The 16,825-nt window shown below is 43.5% G+C and overlaps 1 protein-coding gene across 1 annotated transcript; it reads left to right on the top strand.

Annotated features, from left to right (window-relative positions):
- Positions 1-158: 158 nt before the first annotated feature.
- On the top strand, positions 159-8,686 carry pik3r6a (phosphoinositide-3-kinase, regulatory subunit 6a). The gene is made up of 6 exons (XM_041934228.1): positions 159-234; positions 4,995-5,115; positions 6,268-6,341; positions 6,692-6,806; positions 8,152-8,222; positions 8,574-8,686. Exons 1-6 carry the CDS (start codon positions 159-161, stop codon positions 8,684-8,686), a joined length of 570 nt encoding a protein of 189 aa, XP_041790162.1.
- The last annotated feature ends 8,139 nt before the right edge of the window (positions 8,687-16,825 follow it).

Below are 16,825 nucleotides of genomic sequence, written 5' to 3'. Positions count from 1 at the left end.
GCATCTCGCTGCCTCTGCCTCTACAGGTTGGTCACCGGCGATGACTCAATGAAACACGGCAGCAGACCGACGCTGCAAGACCCTCCCCTGTAGCTGTTTCCCCGCCGCTGCAACTGCAACTGGAAGAGAGGAGAAGAAGAAGAGTGGCTGCTGGACCGATGGAGAAGAAGCAAGGACCTCATCAGTACGGTTCACTGGAGCGCACGGAATGGACCAGAGACCGCAACAAACCAGGTTACTGCAGGATTATTACTTATCGATCTGTTGACTGGGTTTACAGAAATACCATCTAAATTATTTAATGTGCCACCGTGCCTCGTGCTCCAATTGCCATCAGGGTTATACAGGTTGTTGCAGTGTCTTTATAGTGAGCGTTGATTTGTCTCCACACTGTTTATAAAATCATTGATGGCTTCACCATAATATGCCTGTAAGGCTTCATGGGCTTGTGTTCTGTCATGTCCCACTAAAATGTACAACAGGATTAGTAGTTTGATTTTTGCTCTTTTCCTCTCTATCTTTTCTACTTGATTAAACCAATCAGTGCATTTGTCTGCTTGCAGCACAGGCAGCAGCCCTGGAAATGTCAGGAATCCACAGGTGTCTGTTCTACTGCGTGTGTGCGTGCGTGCGTGCGTGTGTGTGTGTGTGTGTGTGTGGACGTGTATTACTCATGTTGTGGATCCATAAAAATCACACTGCGGGGACGTCATTATGGGGACAAAATGCAAGTCCCCATAATGTAAATGATTAAATTTCCAGGTGAGGACTCGGCTAAGTCTCCAGGAAATGCATGTAAGTCAATGTGATGTCCTCTGAAGTGATGGAAACGTGACTGTGTGTGTCCATACTTGTGTAAGAGAAAGTGGAGGGCCCATTCCTCAGTGACCTGCGCCAGGTGTGATGACTGATGACCCTCATGTGGGACTTGGCGGGACGTTGGCCCGTCTCAGTGTGTGACTCTTAGGTCAGAGGTCACTGGAGCTCTTTTCTCTGTGATGTGCCCCACAGTACAATTATGTCCCTCAACAGCCTTTCATTGTCAATGAAGCTTAATGTTCTCAATAAATCAATGAATGGAGAAAAATGTCCATTACAGTTTCCTAAAGATGTCCTCAGATGTCCTGTTTTGCCCCACTAACAGTCTTGAAATTCGGTTTAGTGGAGAAAATGCACACGCTGGAGAAGCTGGAACGCTGAAAACTGAGTGAACCAATGAACCGATTTTTCAAAACAGCTGCAGATTAAATTTTCGTTTCAGCTCTTCTCCTCTGCTTCGCTGAAGGTCATTGAATCGTACATCACAATGGTGTGAATTCAGCTCATATAATGGCGGCAGGTTGTCGAAGTTTATTGGTGGCACAGGCGCACCGTCTATGAAGTGCACTGATGTGATCAGTCAGGTGGGAAGTTTAGAAAGCTGTGCAGAATCTGCTTTTTTACCCCCCTCTGGAGGGTTTCACTCCTCCTCTCCTCACCACCCCCCCTCCTCTTTCCTCTCCCCCACTTCTGCCTCTTGGCCTCTAATCTGGCTGATGCATCTGTCGGTCAGTGTGCTGTTCCACCTCATTAGGTGTGAGGCGCAGTTTAGAAAGAGAGTGCTGGAGTCAGAGCACACACTGTAAACCGACCTCATGATGTAAGTCGCATCATCTGGGTGTGGATGAAGAGGGGAGGGCAGGGCAGGGGAGGTGAGGAAGGAGGGAACGTTTCAAAGAGGTTTGGTGATGAGTCATAACTGCTCAGTGGCTGAGTAACCTGTCCTTGAGAGCCTCTGCAGCAGAACACGTTGTCGCTGTCGATGTGAAGGTGTTCGTGGGAATCTCCACTGAAGCTGGGTTTTTTTTGGCAGGAACATGAACGATAGCTCGGAGCTGCTCGCTGGCGGTGGCCGAGACCGCTGAGATCTGCTGGTAAACCATCACCCAGCATTGTGACACCTGTCATGTAACGAGTATGCAGTGTGAATAGAGGGTGCAATTTGAGATAGAGAGAGAGAGATAGAGAGAGAGAGAGTGAGGGGCTTTCTGCCACTCTCAGTTTCTTTCTCTCAGGTACACACGCACACGCCATCAATGCTGAGTACAACCAAGGGCAACTTCCTGTAAACCCCCTTGTGAAATGTGCTTTCTCTTCTGCATTATCTTGTAGCCTCATAGAAGTTTTCGTCTAAATCAGCATGAAATGTGAGACTCATTTTTGGTTTTGGATGTGCATTAGGACCCCACTCCGCTGTCGTCTAATCAGAAAGAGGCTTTTATCGACAGCAGCTCAGCACAGGTGAAACTAATAGCGTGAACGAGGGCGCCCTTACAGCAGTTAGTAGTTATTTGTTCCACCTGTGCATCACAAATACGAGTCTGCTGCAGAGAAAGTCTACTCAGCTGCTTGTCAAGTTCATTTATTTCAGTGAGGCGACTCACTTTTGTTCAGGTCATGATAAAGTTTGTTGGTTCATCGTTGTTTTTAGAGAAAACACCACCGAAAAGCATAAAAATGGTTAATTCATGAAAAAAATGCATCATCTACAAATTGTTGTCTAGACAAACATTCACCTATTTTTTTTTTCTCATACATCATTTTCATTTAAGAATTTTCAGAATCTTGAATTGGCATTAAACCAACATGACACAGTGTGTTAATGTGTGAGCTTGGTCGCCAGGCTAACTGTTTCCACCTGCTTCTGGTCTTTATGCTAAGCTAAGATAATGGCCTTCTGGCATATTCAGATCACAGACATGAGACAGGTTTTAAACTCTTGCTTTAAAGTTAGAAATGGGCCACAGAAAGCTTATTTATGATGCAAAGTCTTTTTTAATTGAAAGAAATTGTTAATATTTTGTTTTCATATGTTTGGTGGGTATCTAAGTAGCTTGAAAAATTAGGCTTACTTGCTCATTTATTGCTCATGCAATTTACATTAACTGTAACACTTCCGAAACATTTAGGAAAGTGTCAATATTTCCACGCACAGCACGTCTTTTTATCCCTGTAACCTCATCAGCAGCTTAATACTCGCTGCAACAGTTCACTCGGTGCTTCAGCCCCCAAGATGTCAAGGTTGTGTTGACACTACACTGACGTCAGCCAGATTTGTCACAGTAATAGAGTGCGTGAAGACGTCTGTGCGTACTTCAGGGTCCCCTTTTTGTCTGTCACACAAAGCAGACTGCTGTTTCAAGCCCTGAAACAAAGCTTTAATGCCAGCGGGGATGTGAGTCCATGTACACCAGCAATTATAACCAAGCATGGTTCATGCTTCCCACAGTGCTTTTACTACTATCCCGAAGTCATACAATCCCAGCTTGAGTTATTATGACACACTCATTCTGCCCCTTTTCATGCTAGTGCAGAAGACGCGTCTTCACAGCACTTTGAACCCAATCAGCTTCTACCTTCCCCAAGGCTAAATGTGACTAGAATAGAGATACTACATACTAGAGCTCCACTAAGTAATGCTGTGTGTGTATATAAAGAGGATTTAAGGGCAGGGGCTGTCTGTCAGTGGGGGTGTTAGTATATCTCCCTGCTTATGTCCAGCTGGGCCCGCATGTTGTGCAGCTCTCTGCAGGAAAGTGACAGTTAAATGGAACAATTCGGAAGCAGGCGGTGGTGATTGCCTCCGGTTGCAGCATCGCGCCACTCGCTGCGTGACTTTAACTATCTGTCTCCGAGAAGGTCGGCCATACTCGCATCTCAGGGTAAACGAAATTGATTGCATGTATTTTAATGTGCATGGATAAAACAGTTGCTCGTTTAGAAGGTGGATGCAGGTAAACGTCTGACATGTGGTGGTGTATTTGATTCTCGTGCAGCTGCTGTATAGCAGCCACATTGTGTGAAATGCTTTGATGTCCTTTTATACCACGCAAATGTGTCCACGGGCCCTGGGACGGATTCATTAAAAAGCATTACAGAGACGTTTGGAGCAAGCCCACACATTGTAATAAATGGCTGAGATCAGTCCTTGTTATTTGCCTTGTTTTTTTAGATTGATCCTTGAATTTTCATTCATCATTCGTAGGAGAAATACGGCATAATGAGGCAGATTTAAACACAGCATTATGTTTGATATTACTGTTCAGCGGGCCGTCCTCTGTGCAGTATGCTGTGTGCAAGCAGAGCTGCTGTGTGTGAGAAAAGATTTGTCTACTGGGATTACTTACCACCATCTCATTGTTCTGTTGAAATAATAATGAACCATTCTGTTATTCCTTTGAGCGTGTAGTTTGTTGTGAAACGCTCAGTTGTCTTAGATGTTAATTTAATGCAGAATCATGATCAGGCTATAAACTGTGGTGTAAAATAAGCAACATAAAGACTTAATGTAATTACCGGCTGTGGAGTCTGTTTAGTCAGATGTCTTATTTGGTCCGACCAACAGTTAAAATCAGCGAATTAACTGATTATTCGAGCGATCGTTTCAGCTGTGGTTGGGAGAGATTTTCAGATCCGGTTCTATGTATTCTGTGGTGGTTACACTGGGGGATTGCGTGTTGCTGAACGACTGCACAGTGAACTATCTCTCAGCAGCCGAACAAGGCAGAGTAGACAGGACCGCAGCGCGTATCTGACAGCCGTACTGGAGGGAGGCTAATTTCCTGGGCTGACCCATCAGCTTGGGTTGGGTTAATCACTTTGTGTGTGTGTGTGTGTGTGTGTGTGTGTGCGTGCGCACCACTGACACATGGTAATTTGGCTGTGACACTCTGATCCTCAACAAGCAGCCGTTTCAAAGCACATCTGCTGCAGCTGTTTATACAGTTTAAAATGCAGATTCATATGCAGCTGTTGTTCTGCAGTGGCAAATTGGATCATTTTTAAAAAAAAGCTCCTGAGTGTGTGTGTGTGTTTGCATAGTATTCGTCAGTTGAAATACTGAAATTATGCTTTTGTGTCAGCGTTGCAAATTTCTCAAACACGTGGTCTTTTATAACACCAATCAAGAATAAAAGCTGTCCTTCTTTTTCTCTTCCTCTCTCTCCCTCCCACAGAGGGCGACGTGGTCTCCATGGCGGACTCCACCATCACCGTGGACGACATTGAAGGGGAGCTTTTTAAGATTGAGAGGATCAGGGACGTCCTCGTCAGGAGGGAGTCGGAGCTCAGATACATGTGAGTCACTGGGATTTATCATCAGGGGACCATGAACCAGCTGCAAAATGTCATCCAAAAAAGTGTCAAAATATTTCACTCTGGACCAACGTGACAGTCTGCATCATGTGCACGTGGGACAACATGTCACTGCTGTGACAGACCTGAAAAAATGAATGATTCTGTTAATTAAACAGTCAAAATAAGCACACTGATCAAGCCAGAATTAACCATAATACAGGAGCTAGTAGCTCACTGTAGGATAGCATCCATCTGCAGGAGTTGACATTTCCCAGAGCAGTTTAAATCATTTAAGTGTCTTTTTTGCTATTTAAGATCACACCTTGGTACCTGAAACACACCACTGTCCTCTATTCTCTCCCCTCATTTCTCTCCATCACACCGCAAGCTGGCCCCCCGTTACAATTTACCTTGGCTTCCTCTAAGCAGGCTAATGCATGGATATTTATTCATCTGCTCCTCTGAAAGTAACACTGCACAGACAGCGGGAGGGATGTGAGGAGTGGCGTGAGGAGTAGCAAAAATGAGAGGAGGAGGCGGAGGAGGAGGACAGAGATGGAGACGCACTTTTTTTTTTTAACAGCAGTCCACAAAACAAACAAACCCCAAGGTGCGTTTTCTTCCAGTAAGTTAAGCAAAGTGTTTCATTTGTATTCCAGACCTCGTGGCCGTTCCTCCACCTGCATCCTGTCCTGACAGGTAGACGAGGCAGGCTCTCGCTCTGCTGACATTGATTAATGTGTGTGAGGTGTGGGTTATTTTACATCATGGCCCTGTGTGCGCCTGTATATGTGTGCGTCTCCAAAAAGGACCCAGTCGCTGTGATGCTGGGTTCAGACCAGGATGGCACAGAGTCCTCCGCCCCGCCGCGGTGTCAGTAATGATCCACTAACTTGAAGGGCCGTCGAAAGAGAAAGGGTTTGATAAAGACACACGCAGAGTGAAAGCTATCAGAGACATCACAGGGATTTCTGCTCAGAAAAGACTGTGTCGCCTCCTGCGTGAGACGGCCTGTGAGATCAAAATCAAGTTTGCTTTGTTTGAATTTCATTTTCCCAAGTGGTGGAGTCAAGATTGCAGCCCTTTACTGTAGAAAGTGAGCTGATATGGAGCCTGTGCAGTGCTAATAAGTGTTTCTTTTTTTTGCTGCAGGATGGATGACATTCAGCTGTGCAAGGAGATCACACGTCTGAAGAAGGAGCTGCACAAACTAGTGTCTATACCAGGTAGGAGCTCCAGCTGTTGATGGAGGATGAGTAAAAAAAAGTGAAGTGATCAACATTTTGGGAGATTATTTGCTTTCCTTTCAAGGAATTTGTTGAGAAGATTGACGCCTCAATCATAATTGTACACTAAAAATGGATCTAGAATCAGCATGCTGTTACACTTGGCTATACGCTTGCTTATCTTAGCATAAAGCTAAGCTAGCATGCTTCCAATCTACATGCTAATCTAAGATAAGGTAATTGCCTCCAGGCGCATGCACAGAGAATGAGGGCGGTATCAGTCTTCTAAAGAAAACTAATCCTCACATTTCCCAAACAAGCAGCAGACACTGAGACGTTTTGTGCTGCAGATAACGACAAATCCAACGAGGACCGGCAGAAGGAAGAAGAGCTCCTCCAGCAGATCCACAAGCTGGTCGAGACCAGAGATTTCCTGGTGGATGATGTGGAGTTCGAGCGGCTCAGGTGGGTTTCTGCCTCTGCGGTTTCATTACAGCTCGATAGGAGTCCTTTGGTGTCTGTCGCTATAGGCTGTGAATGAATAATTAAAAATGTCGAGGTGGGGATGAAATCATACTTCACATAGAAATCCACCAGACAGAGATGCAGTGCACACGCAGCACTCATGCCGTCTCCCAGAAAAGGCTTCAGGGAATTCTTCACTCAAAAAATATTCAGATCTTTCATGATGCCAATTCATGAGCGTCACTCATTATCATTCTTATAGCGACTGATAGGGCTCAGGATGGAGCCTCCCTTGTAGTCACTGCTGCTGCTGAGGTTATATCTCAGTTCAGCACCATCCATATGCATGCTTCCACAAAGCGGCCCCATTGCGCTCAATTAAGACAATGGAACCTTTCCTAAGGCGCAGCGCTGAGAGGGAGCGCACCGCAGAGCGCGCAGCAGAGAGCCATTTCAATTAAAGATGTGTCAGCGTGCGTCACTGAGGGCTGCAAGACGAGCTGCCATAGTTTTTTTAAAAAAAGAAAATGTTTTTCAGGTTTCCGAGCCTCTAACGTCAGCGTGCTGGTTGTTGGTAGTTCATTCGTGCAGGAGATGACGAGCAGCCGTCTAAGTGCTGTCCAAACCTTTCAGCCACAACAAATCCATTCTGAGACTCCTTCATCACATGTATTATATGAAACCCTGCAGGGCACGTTAGAAATTATAAGAGGAAGCCGTCAAAGGAAAGCAAGCTGTCTGGTACATTACGTTTTCTTCGTGCAGAAACATCAAACATTTGTAAAACAAGAAAATGAAATGCTTTTTATTGCTTTTGAGGTGTTCTGTCCTGCACTCTGCGCCACTGCTGTGGTAATATCTGCAGGAAATGAACGGACCCCTGCTTACTCGCTGGTTCCGGTGCAGCATCCTTGTCGCTTCTTCAACTTCAATGACCAGATGCGGCCAACAGGTTAAAGCATATTTTTAGGTTCAACCCCCCTCTCAGACAGCATCAAGCGCTGTTAGTTTGCACGATCGACACTTCGAGTTGGCAGCTGTGCTGTGAAAAGGCTGAAGGGCTGCTGGGAAGGTGAGAGGCAGGAAGCAGGAGAGCGGCAGTGTGGTAGAGGATGTGACGCCGCTCAAGGCCATGCTGTCCACGCTGATAAATGTTGAGATCGCTCCACTGTTACTTCTCTCTGACTGTCCTTCACTTGAAAATTCTGCCTGCAGATTCCTCTCAGGATGCATTTTGGCCAACTTTTCTTTTCAAGGCAATGGATGACTTTGAATTATAGCCCAAGTGCTTCATGCATTCATGCATTTCCATGTATTTTACATCAACGTCTCTCAATTTCAACAGGGAGAACGAAGAAGATAAGGAAATGGCGGATTTTCTGAAGTCAAAATTCCCAAGAAATATGAAGAAAACAGGTATTTAAGCATAAAGAGAGCTGCAACTTTGTGCCACATCATAGCATCAGCATTTTAGGCAGCGAGGAGGGCGTAAGCAGTGGCAAATGTTTTCCTTGCTCCAAATGTTTTTCTTGTTCGAGGTGTTTTCCTCCTGAGGGCTTTGAAACAGGGAGCCTCACACATCCACTGACTGATTCACACTAAAGTAGAAATGGGAGCACTGAGGCTTTGCTTTAGACCTGCCCTCCCGGTCAAGTCATTGATCATGTTTCGATCACTAGACGAAGTTGGCTCTCGTAGCAAACAGTACAGCACAGCATGGTTTGGAGAGTATTTGAGCTTTTCCTCAATTTTCTGTCTGTGCCTCAGGTGCACCAACCAGACGGGTGCCACCCAGGGCTCAGCAGGCCTCTTCACCCTTCACCAAGACGGGCCTCACCCTGCTGAAGGAGTGCTGTGGCTTCACGTGCTCCATCATGTAGCCTGTGGCCAAAGTGGAGGGCCCCGCTGCAGGGCTGACGCAGGGGCCACAAACCGAAACGGCCGTTCCACAGGAGTCAGTATTTCCAGATTCAGCTTTTCAGTCTGAGAAAGACATTGAAGCATGGGCGGATCACCACAGACACAGGTTTCCCAGAGGGAGAGCGAAGGATGCTGCAAAGAGATTGCAGAGTTTGTCCCGTGGTGGCTCTGTTTTGTCTCGTCCATATCTGATTTTGTTTACGTCCCGTGTGTCGGCTCTCCACGTCTCTCGTCCCACTCCTGTTTTCATTTTTGCTCTCGCGTCTCATCGACTGCTCAGCCGGCTGCCACCGTGCTGTGTTTATTTCTCTTTTTCAGGCAGGCGGGAAAGCATTCGAAAGACAGAAACAGCACAAGTCAGGCATGCATAGTGCACACACTAATTTCAACTGACACGCCTACAAGTTTTCCATTTAAAGGCTTAACTGAGCTACGATAACTGTCAGCTCATTGGCAGGCCAGCATTGGCAGACCGCTGGAACTTTCTAATCAGCATTAAGGAGAGAACACTAATGAAACTGACATTAATTGGGAGCTCTGTTAGGTTGAAGCTGCCTGTGATTTGACTCCAGATCCAAATTGGTATGACCTTTTGCAAAGCGGTGACGCCGCAGTTTGTTTGCGAAGGAAGAACAGACGTCTTGTGACGCTCCATTTTCCTTTAATAATAGTTAACAAGCATTGATTAATGTCTGCTTTTTTTAATATGCTTCTATCAGTAGCAAAACACACTGTCCGCATTGTGGGCTGCAGTGCTTTTTCTGGTTGTGTGATACATATACATTAATGTATGCACAGTCCATAAGCAGTGACTATACATACAAAGTGAAATCTTACAGCATAGATAGTGAGTGCAGTGTTATGTGACACATACAGTTTTGTATCATCCGTATGCGTTTCCACAAACGGTACGGATCATCCCGCAGCTGACACTGCAGACCACTTGACATAATATATATAGTATACCACTCCAGTGAGAGAGACAGTGATCACACGTACTGCTCAGGCGCACTAGACAGCATTTTTAGCAGGTACTTCATGTTTCATATTAATCTGCTGGCCAGGGGCAAAGCTCCTCAGCCCATTTCCACTCTGAATAAACCAGATATATTCGTCACCACCTTGTATTTTATCAGTTATTATGGCCTGAATGTAGAAGGTGTATCCATGTCCTTTACATCGGGCAGGGACGGCCAATCAAACTGCGGAGCAGACGTCTGTGTTGCCAAGAAGAATAGTCGCCATAGCAACCTTGTATACCCCATATCTTTACAATGAGCTAATGGGCATCGTGGAGATAAGACTTCATAGATGTGAAAAAAGCAAACACAGGGGCGCTATCATGAGAAGTGAATGAAAGGTAAACAGGAGACAGAATAGCGTTGCTGTTGCGGCTGTGGTGATGCTCAGATTTTAGACTCAGTGCGGGGGTATCAACCTTATTAGGACTGAAAAAAAAAACATAACTGAGCCTCCGATTCCCGGTCAGACCCGTTAAGATACACTAACTAAACGTGAAAGTCTTTTTAATCCATGTATATGATGCATTTCTCAATGAATCTCCCAATTAGTTCCTCATCTCTGTTCTTGTGCATGTTTTTTTTTTTCTTCTTGAGATGGATACAGCTGTCTCTTTTGTTCAGTCGCTGGATCTTTTAATGTTCAGCCTCAACACTGTCATAGAGGCTTTCGGTCACATATCACCCAGCAACCATGTCTGGTGCTGTCATGGAGGCCCACAGGGAAATTTGATGTGTGGTCGAAAGACAGAAAAGATCCAAGTTTTGAATAAGACAGCAATGGTTAGAAGGACAGGCGGCAACTTACAAATGCAAATACCTTGGAAACACACAATCTATCATGTGATATATATTAATCAGTTCATACAGAAATGAGCGCCATGGCTGCACAGTGAATGCATATAGCTCTTTTCTCTGACGAGGACCTTCATCTAATCAGTAATTATCTTCTGCGTGGGGTCGTTGAGTGTGTGACATGTTTCTCTTCTTCACTTTTCACATTTAGACATAAAACCAGCTGTTCACACCAGCTGGAGGGTGTGTTAGGAAGATTCACAGAGACGTGGACGAGACCATGTCGACGCAGGAGAGGGAGTCAGAGAGAGAAAATTGCTATAAGAAGAGATGGTGAAGTGGCTGAAAGCAGGGGAGGTGAAGGAGAAGAGAGATGGAGAGTAGGAGGGCACAGAGTTAGTGGAGGGGGGGCTCTAATCTTTCAGTGTGAGTCATCCTTAGCGAAAACACTGCTAGTTCCCACAAGGGCAGCTCTCAGTGAGCGCCACGTGGAAAGGGCAGGGCTGTCATTCAAACGTCATAATCCTGCACACCTTCTGCACCGCTCACTGTGTTCCCAGGCACAGGTACACGAGGGCGATAACGAGACGGCCAGTGGCTGTCGCTGCTTCGTTGCCATGGTTACTGTGACTCGACGGTACGCTCTCACTTCTTGTTTCATTCGGTCGTGTTGCGTCAGGAACTCTGCTGGATTCTAGTGCAAGGCTGCATGTGTTGGAGGACTGCCAGGGGAAGACTATAAGGACCTGTTATTTTCTTAAGTAATGTTCAGGGTGCAGGGATCCTAAATGTTCTCAGTTGAAGATGAAAATGTAATAAATTAAATCTTATCTCAAGACTCGGGCTCATTGTTATTATTAAGTGTGCTGCTACTCTTCTCATATCTTCTTTCAGACCAAAATACACATTTTGCTGTTTCCTTCATTTTTTTTTGCTTTTAATTAACTAGATATTCATTTGCATATTTAAACATAAAATTTAAATAAATAAATTTCAAAACGTGTACAAACAATGTTACGGTTTTATCCTTTTCATCTGTAGTCTGCTCTGAAAAGCTATCAAATATGTCTTTAATAAACGTTTTCTCAAAATGATTTTTTTTCTCTCTGAGCCAGAAATCGCCACATCTCCATCTTCTTCCTTGAAACAAGTAGATTTTTTTTATGCCTGTTTTATGGAGTGATTGCCTCTGTAACAACTTCTGATTCTAACATGTCAACTAAATGAAACAGGTATTTTGATCCACGCTTGATCCAGTGTTCAAATTTCTGTTCTGGAAATGTATGCAACTTAGTGCATATGTAATAAGACAGTACTTAATTTGCATATTTAATTGTCTGAACTCAAGTCTTCAACCTTAGAAGTTTTATGGTGATATCTTCTAAAAAAATTTGCCTCCCCTTCACTCGGTGCTGCTGTTTTTAGGTGTGTCCCAGCATGTGTTGCTGTTTCTAGAGAACATGAAAGGTACACACACACTTCTACTATGGACGACAAAAGTTTTTGAGTTTTCAAAGTAAAAAACGTGATCACATCGATTGCAAGGAGTTATGTAGGAGATAACTGTGAACCCATGATAATGATTTTAGAGCCAGGAAGTGATTAGCTTAGCTTAGCTTTGCGTAAATACTGGAAGCAAGGCAAAATGTTAAAATTGCATTTAAAAGATGATAAAATTGAAAAGAAAGCAAATAGTTGCAGATTGAAGAGAGGTTATGAATCTAATTCATTGGAAAGCTGCAGTAACAATAATCTTTTTAAGTCCTGATTTAGCTGACAGTTTTAAACCTGTCCCAGATGACCTGAGGGGTCTGGATGCTTCCTAATGTACAAGTAAATCAGAGATGTATCAACGTCTGAGACCATTTAGTGCTTGACATTTAATGACAAGTGATTTTTTTTGTCTATGCAGGAAGCCAGTGCTCCATTTTCTTAGTGTTATGGACTCCGGCAGCAGCATTCAGGACAAGCTGCAGCTCTGCCCTGATTGATCTTGTACGAAGAACTGTGAAGGCACCATTACAACAGTCTCGACTGCTGAAAAGAACCACGTCAAGTTTTTCTGTATCTTGTTTAGACAGAAATCCTTTAATTCTTGCTGCTTTTAAGCCGGCAGATGATTTTGCAATCGTCTTTAAGTGGCTGTTGAAATTTGAGTCCATAACTACTCTCCAAATTTCTGGCTTGATTTGTAGATTTTAGCGTGGATGGATGCAGACAGCTTAGCTCAAAAATACACCCATACAAACACTTCTAAAGCTTTCTAATTAACAAGTCAATTTGCCGCTGGTTGCCTGGCAACCCCACAGTGATTACAAGTGAAGTCCACACGCCCTGCTCATGGGTGTATTAAGAGAGCTGGATAGAGCGCCACTGCTTAGTCTTGCTGCTAATTTGTCCCAGTGGTCACTTGTGATATTATCGCTGAATTTAAAAAAATCCCAAAAAGCATTTTCCCCAAAGCCCACTGTTACAAAAGAGACATCTGTAGAACTGTTGACAGCTGCAAACAAGGTCAGTTACTCTCTGTGTCATGGTTTTTTTAATCCAGTGTGAAGTCTATGGGGCCCAGCTGCTGGGAGAAACACGAGTCAGCATGTGCAGTTGTCATGATTTTGCTTGACTGGTTTTGTGTGTCCTGTTTTATGTTGAAGGTTTAACTCATGTGACGTATTGTGCTTTACTTCCTGTATTTTCCTGCCCGTGTGAAATATAATAAGCCCACTGTCAAAGAGCAATGCACACAGAAGGAATATAACACAGCTCAAAATGAGTTTGGATTCATCGCAGCCTGATGAACATTGAAATGATTTGAAAATGGACGACCTTGAAGCCTCATGTAAAATATGTCTCAGATTACAGCTGGTCGCTTGAATTTCACTGAGGGCTCCACTTTTATACTGCACATGATTCATCAATGTTTTTATCTGATACATTGAAATTTCAGTGTGGGTGGGTATTACATAGATCACAGTATTACAGTGTGTAATCTGCTTTATTATTGCAAAGTACAGTTGACTCAGTGATCAATGATTCAACTGTATTGCCACTGTGGAGGTTGCAGTTTCTGGGGCTGCTGAACTGTGTTGCATTATACACAGCCTATATATTATTTGGCCCAGCCCATTCTAATCAATATAAATCAATATTAATATATAAATAACAGAAATAACAGCACTTAAACAGTTTGTGGTGTTTAAAGTTTAATCAAAACCTCTCTAAAGCATGAGGGGGGTGTTTGTTGCAGGACTGTTGTATTGGACCGCATCAGTTCGAGCCAGGTGTATCTAACCAACCGCTAGCAGTGTATAGCAACAGTACAGCAGCATAATGTACATACTGCGTTAAAATATCACCCAAGTACAAAAAATGTGATAATGACAGTGGTTTCTTACAGCAGATGATATATTTGTTATACAAAAAAGTGGAAATATCACACAATGCTGCAAAGTTATGAGAGCAGATACGCAGACGTGTGTCCAAAGACAGAAACACACATTTTCAACACTGCCAAAGCGTGGAGAAGAAGCAATTTGGGGGTGTCAGATTGTTGTTAAGTCTTCATGCTGATCTTGTGGAGGTCGGTCTGCTCTGAAGCACTTCCTGGAAAACATCTTTGATCCTGCAGGACCAGGACTGTGTGTCCTGGCTAATTAACAATCCAGTGACATCTGAGCAGTGAGGATACCAGCTGCTGGCGTGCAGGCAGCTGGAGCCTGCCTGCTTTCTATTCTTTCATGTGCATAACCACTGGGATGATCTGCACTGCATAAATGGCAGCTGATCATGATGATGATCACATTCAATAATAGTGATTTGATAGATTTGTTTGACCACCCTCTGTCATATAGTTCTGTTTTAAATCAACAGACTGTTTCTCCTGTGTGGCTCTCGTCAGTCCGGAGGTTTCTGAAGAACAGCAACACTCGACATAACAGTCACCGGTAATGAGAGCGTGGGCAGTACAAGCGCCTTTACTTGGAAGGTTGCCAAGTTCAATTAACTCTCCTCCTAAAGTCACCAATGCAGGAAACAAAACTGATTTCCTCACTTAAAAAAAAAAAAAAAAAAGCAGCTCTGACTCATCTCCCAGTCAGTCCTCCCTCCACGCTTTCTCTCCCTCTCTCTGTTTCCATTCCTGTCCCCCCTCCTTCCCTCCCAACGCGTCCTCAAAACACTCCCCAGCATCTCTAACCAAATAATCAAATGATTACGATGCAGCAGGCTGCCGGGTCCCGGCTCTGCTTCCCTGCTTATCTCCCTCTCATTGTGTCAGCAGCAACGTCATGCAAATGCGGGTTTGCTCAGAAAAATGCCAAAGTTGCAGCAGCAGAGTGCGAGTGTCTGAGCACCTGCAGACCTCTGTGTCTTGGAAACATTACCACATGTTCCTCGATCATTTATTTATTTTCCCTGTGCTTCTTTAGAATTTCTCCAGAGACAAAGACATCATTTGACTCCTGATTTTGCCCCCTTGACTTATGATTGGCTGCTGAAAGAACGGAAGGCTATTTTCCTATTTGCATTCATCACAGGTCATGTAGCTTTGGCTACGTGCCTAAAATATAATTGTTTTAACTGCAGCGGTGCTTCTGACAGACTGCAAATAAACCAAATAAACATGTGATTCATTGCACATTAGCAGCTACGACCTGTGTCTTATAAACAGATGATACTGCAAGAGAATTACCAAATAGAGGAAATGCACACGACTGCCCAGCACAGGGTTTAGGGGTCTTTAGCCAGGACTCGAGCTGAAGTGTCACCTGACCGACAAAATTCACAGATTTCATTCCAGCCGAGATGATCCTAAATATTTGCCAGTCTAAAGCTCGAGCATAGTGCCACAGACAAGGTGCATTGTGCACTGTTTGATTTCAGAGTTGCCGTCTGGGAGGGATGCCTGGATATTTTTAACACTGGATGGCTCCAGGATCACCTTCCAGTATAATGATGCGCTTCCTCATTTTGTTGTGAGCAGTCATCACCAAGACGTATGTAGGCAAAGTCACAGCTTTACAGTTTTGCAAGCTTTTCAATCACTCTGTTACACCTCTACAGTATTTATCAGTTCTCTGCAAATTAGTACTGGGGTGTAAAAGAGTTTATGCTCAGCATTGTAAGTCAGCATCTCTGTCCTTCTATACAGCAGTCAGTTCTTCTAAAGAAGATGAACAATTCTGGTTCACTGAATATCAGAGACGGACATTCACAGACAATCACTTCTATGGGATTTGGATTTGTTAGATGTACAGTCAAGCTGCAACAATTAATTGATTAGTTGTCAACTCTTAAATGAATCGCCAACTATTTTGATAATCAAGTTTGGTTTGTTTGGAAAAAAACAGTAAAAATTCTCTGATTCCAGCCTCTTAAGTGTGAACATTTTCTGGCTTCTTCACTCCTTTATGACACTAAACTGAATCACTTTGGGTTGTGGACAAAATTAGACATATGAGGATGTCATCTTGAGCTTCGGGAAACACTGATCGATGCAGCCAGCCCATTTGACCACAACATGAACGATAATGCAATCTGCAAAAATTACACAGAATAAGCATCCAGAGCCAGCAATCTGGATAAATGTATGACTTCATGAAGACTGTTGGGAACATAAACTGACATTTTTATCTGAGGTGCTGTAGGGGGAGTCAGAGTCAAAGCTTAAGTTGTTACTGTAGAAAGTGTGTTCAATTGGCATCTTCACTGATGACAAAAAACATATGAGCAGTAGTGGAAATGTGAATTGAGATTGTAGTAACATTTGAGGAATGTTACTTTGATCCTTCCTAGCTGCAACTACTCAACTCATTTGATTACATATGTACTATTCTCTTCTTCTTTGGTGATTCAAGCTGCTTCTTTTTTGCAAAAAATAAGTCCATTTCTATATTTTGCTAGAATTAGGAGAAACTGTATTTCTTACAGTTTCTTTCTAAGTAAAAGTGCTAATACTACACTTGAAAATACTCTGTTACAAGTCGAGTGTTACTTAGTAAAAGTAAAAATGAGTATAATTAGGAAATGTACTCAAGTATACTGAGTAATAAACACACTCAGTGCACACAAATGTCCCCTGTGACTGTTACTGTTATATAGTTAGAATGTATTAGTGCATTAGTTATTGCTCATGTAGTTCTTCTCAAAAATCTTAATTCATATATAAATCTAAAATAAAGTAATTTCCCTCTGAAATGTGGAGCAGAAGAACAAAGTATAATGATAAGAGAAGTACCTAGAAATTGTACTTAAGTGTAATACTTAATAATAATAATAATAATAATA

The sequence above is a fragment of the Chelmon rostratus genome, chromosome 3, assembly GCF_017976325.1.
Source record: "Chelmon rostratus isolate fCheRos1 chromosome 3, fCheRos1.pri, whole genome shotgun sequence".
NCBI classification, from domain to species: Eukaryota; Metazoa; Chordata; class Actinopteri; order Chaetodontiformes; family Chaetodontidae; genus Chelmon; species Chelmon rostratus.
This window is presented reverse-complemented; position numbering and strand designations above follow the sequence as displayed.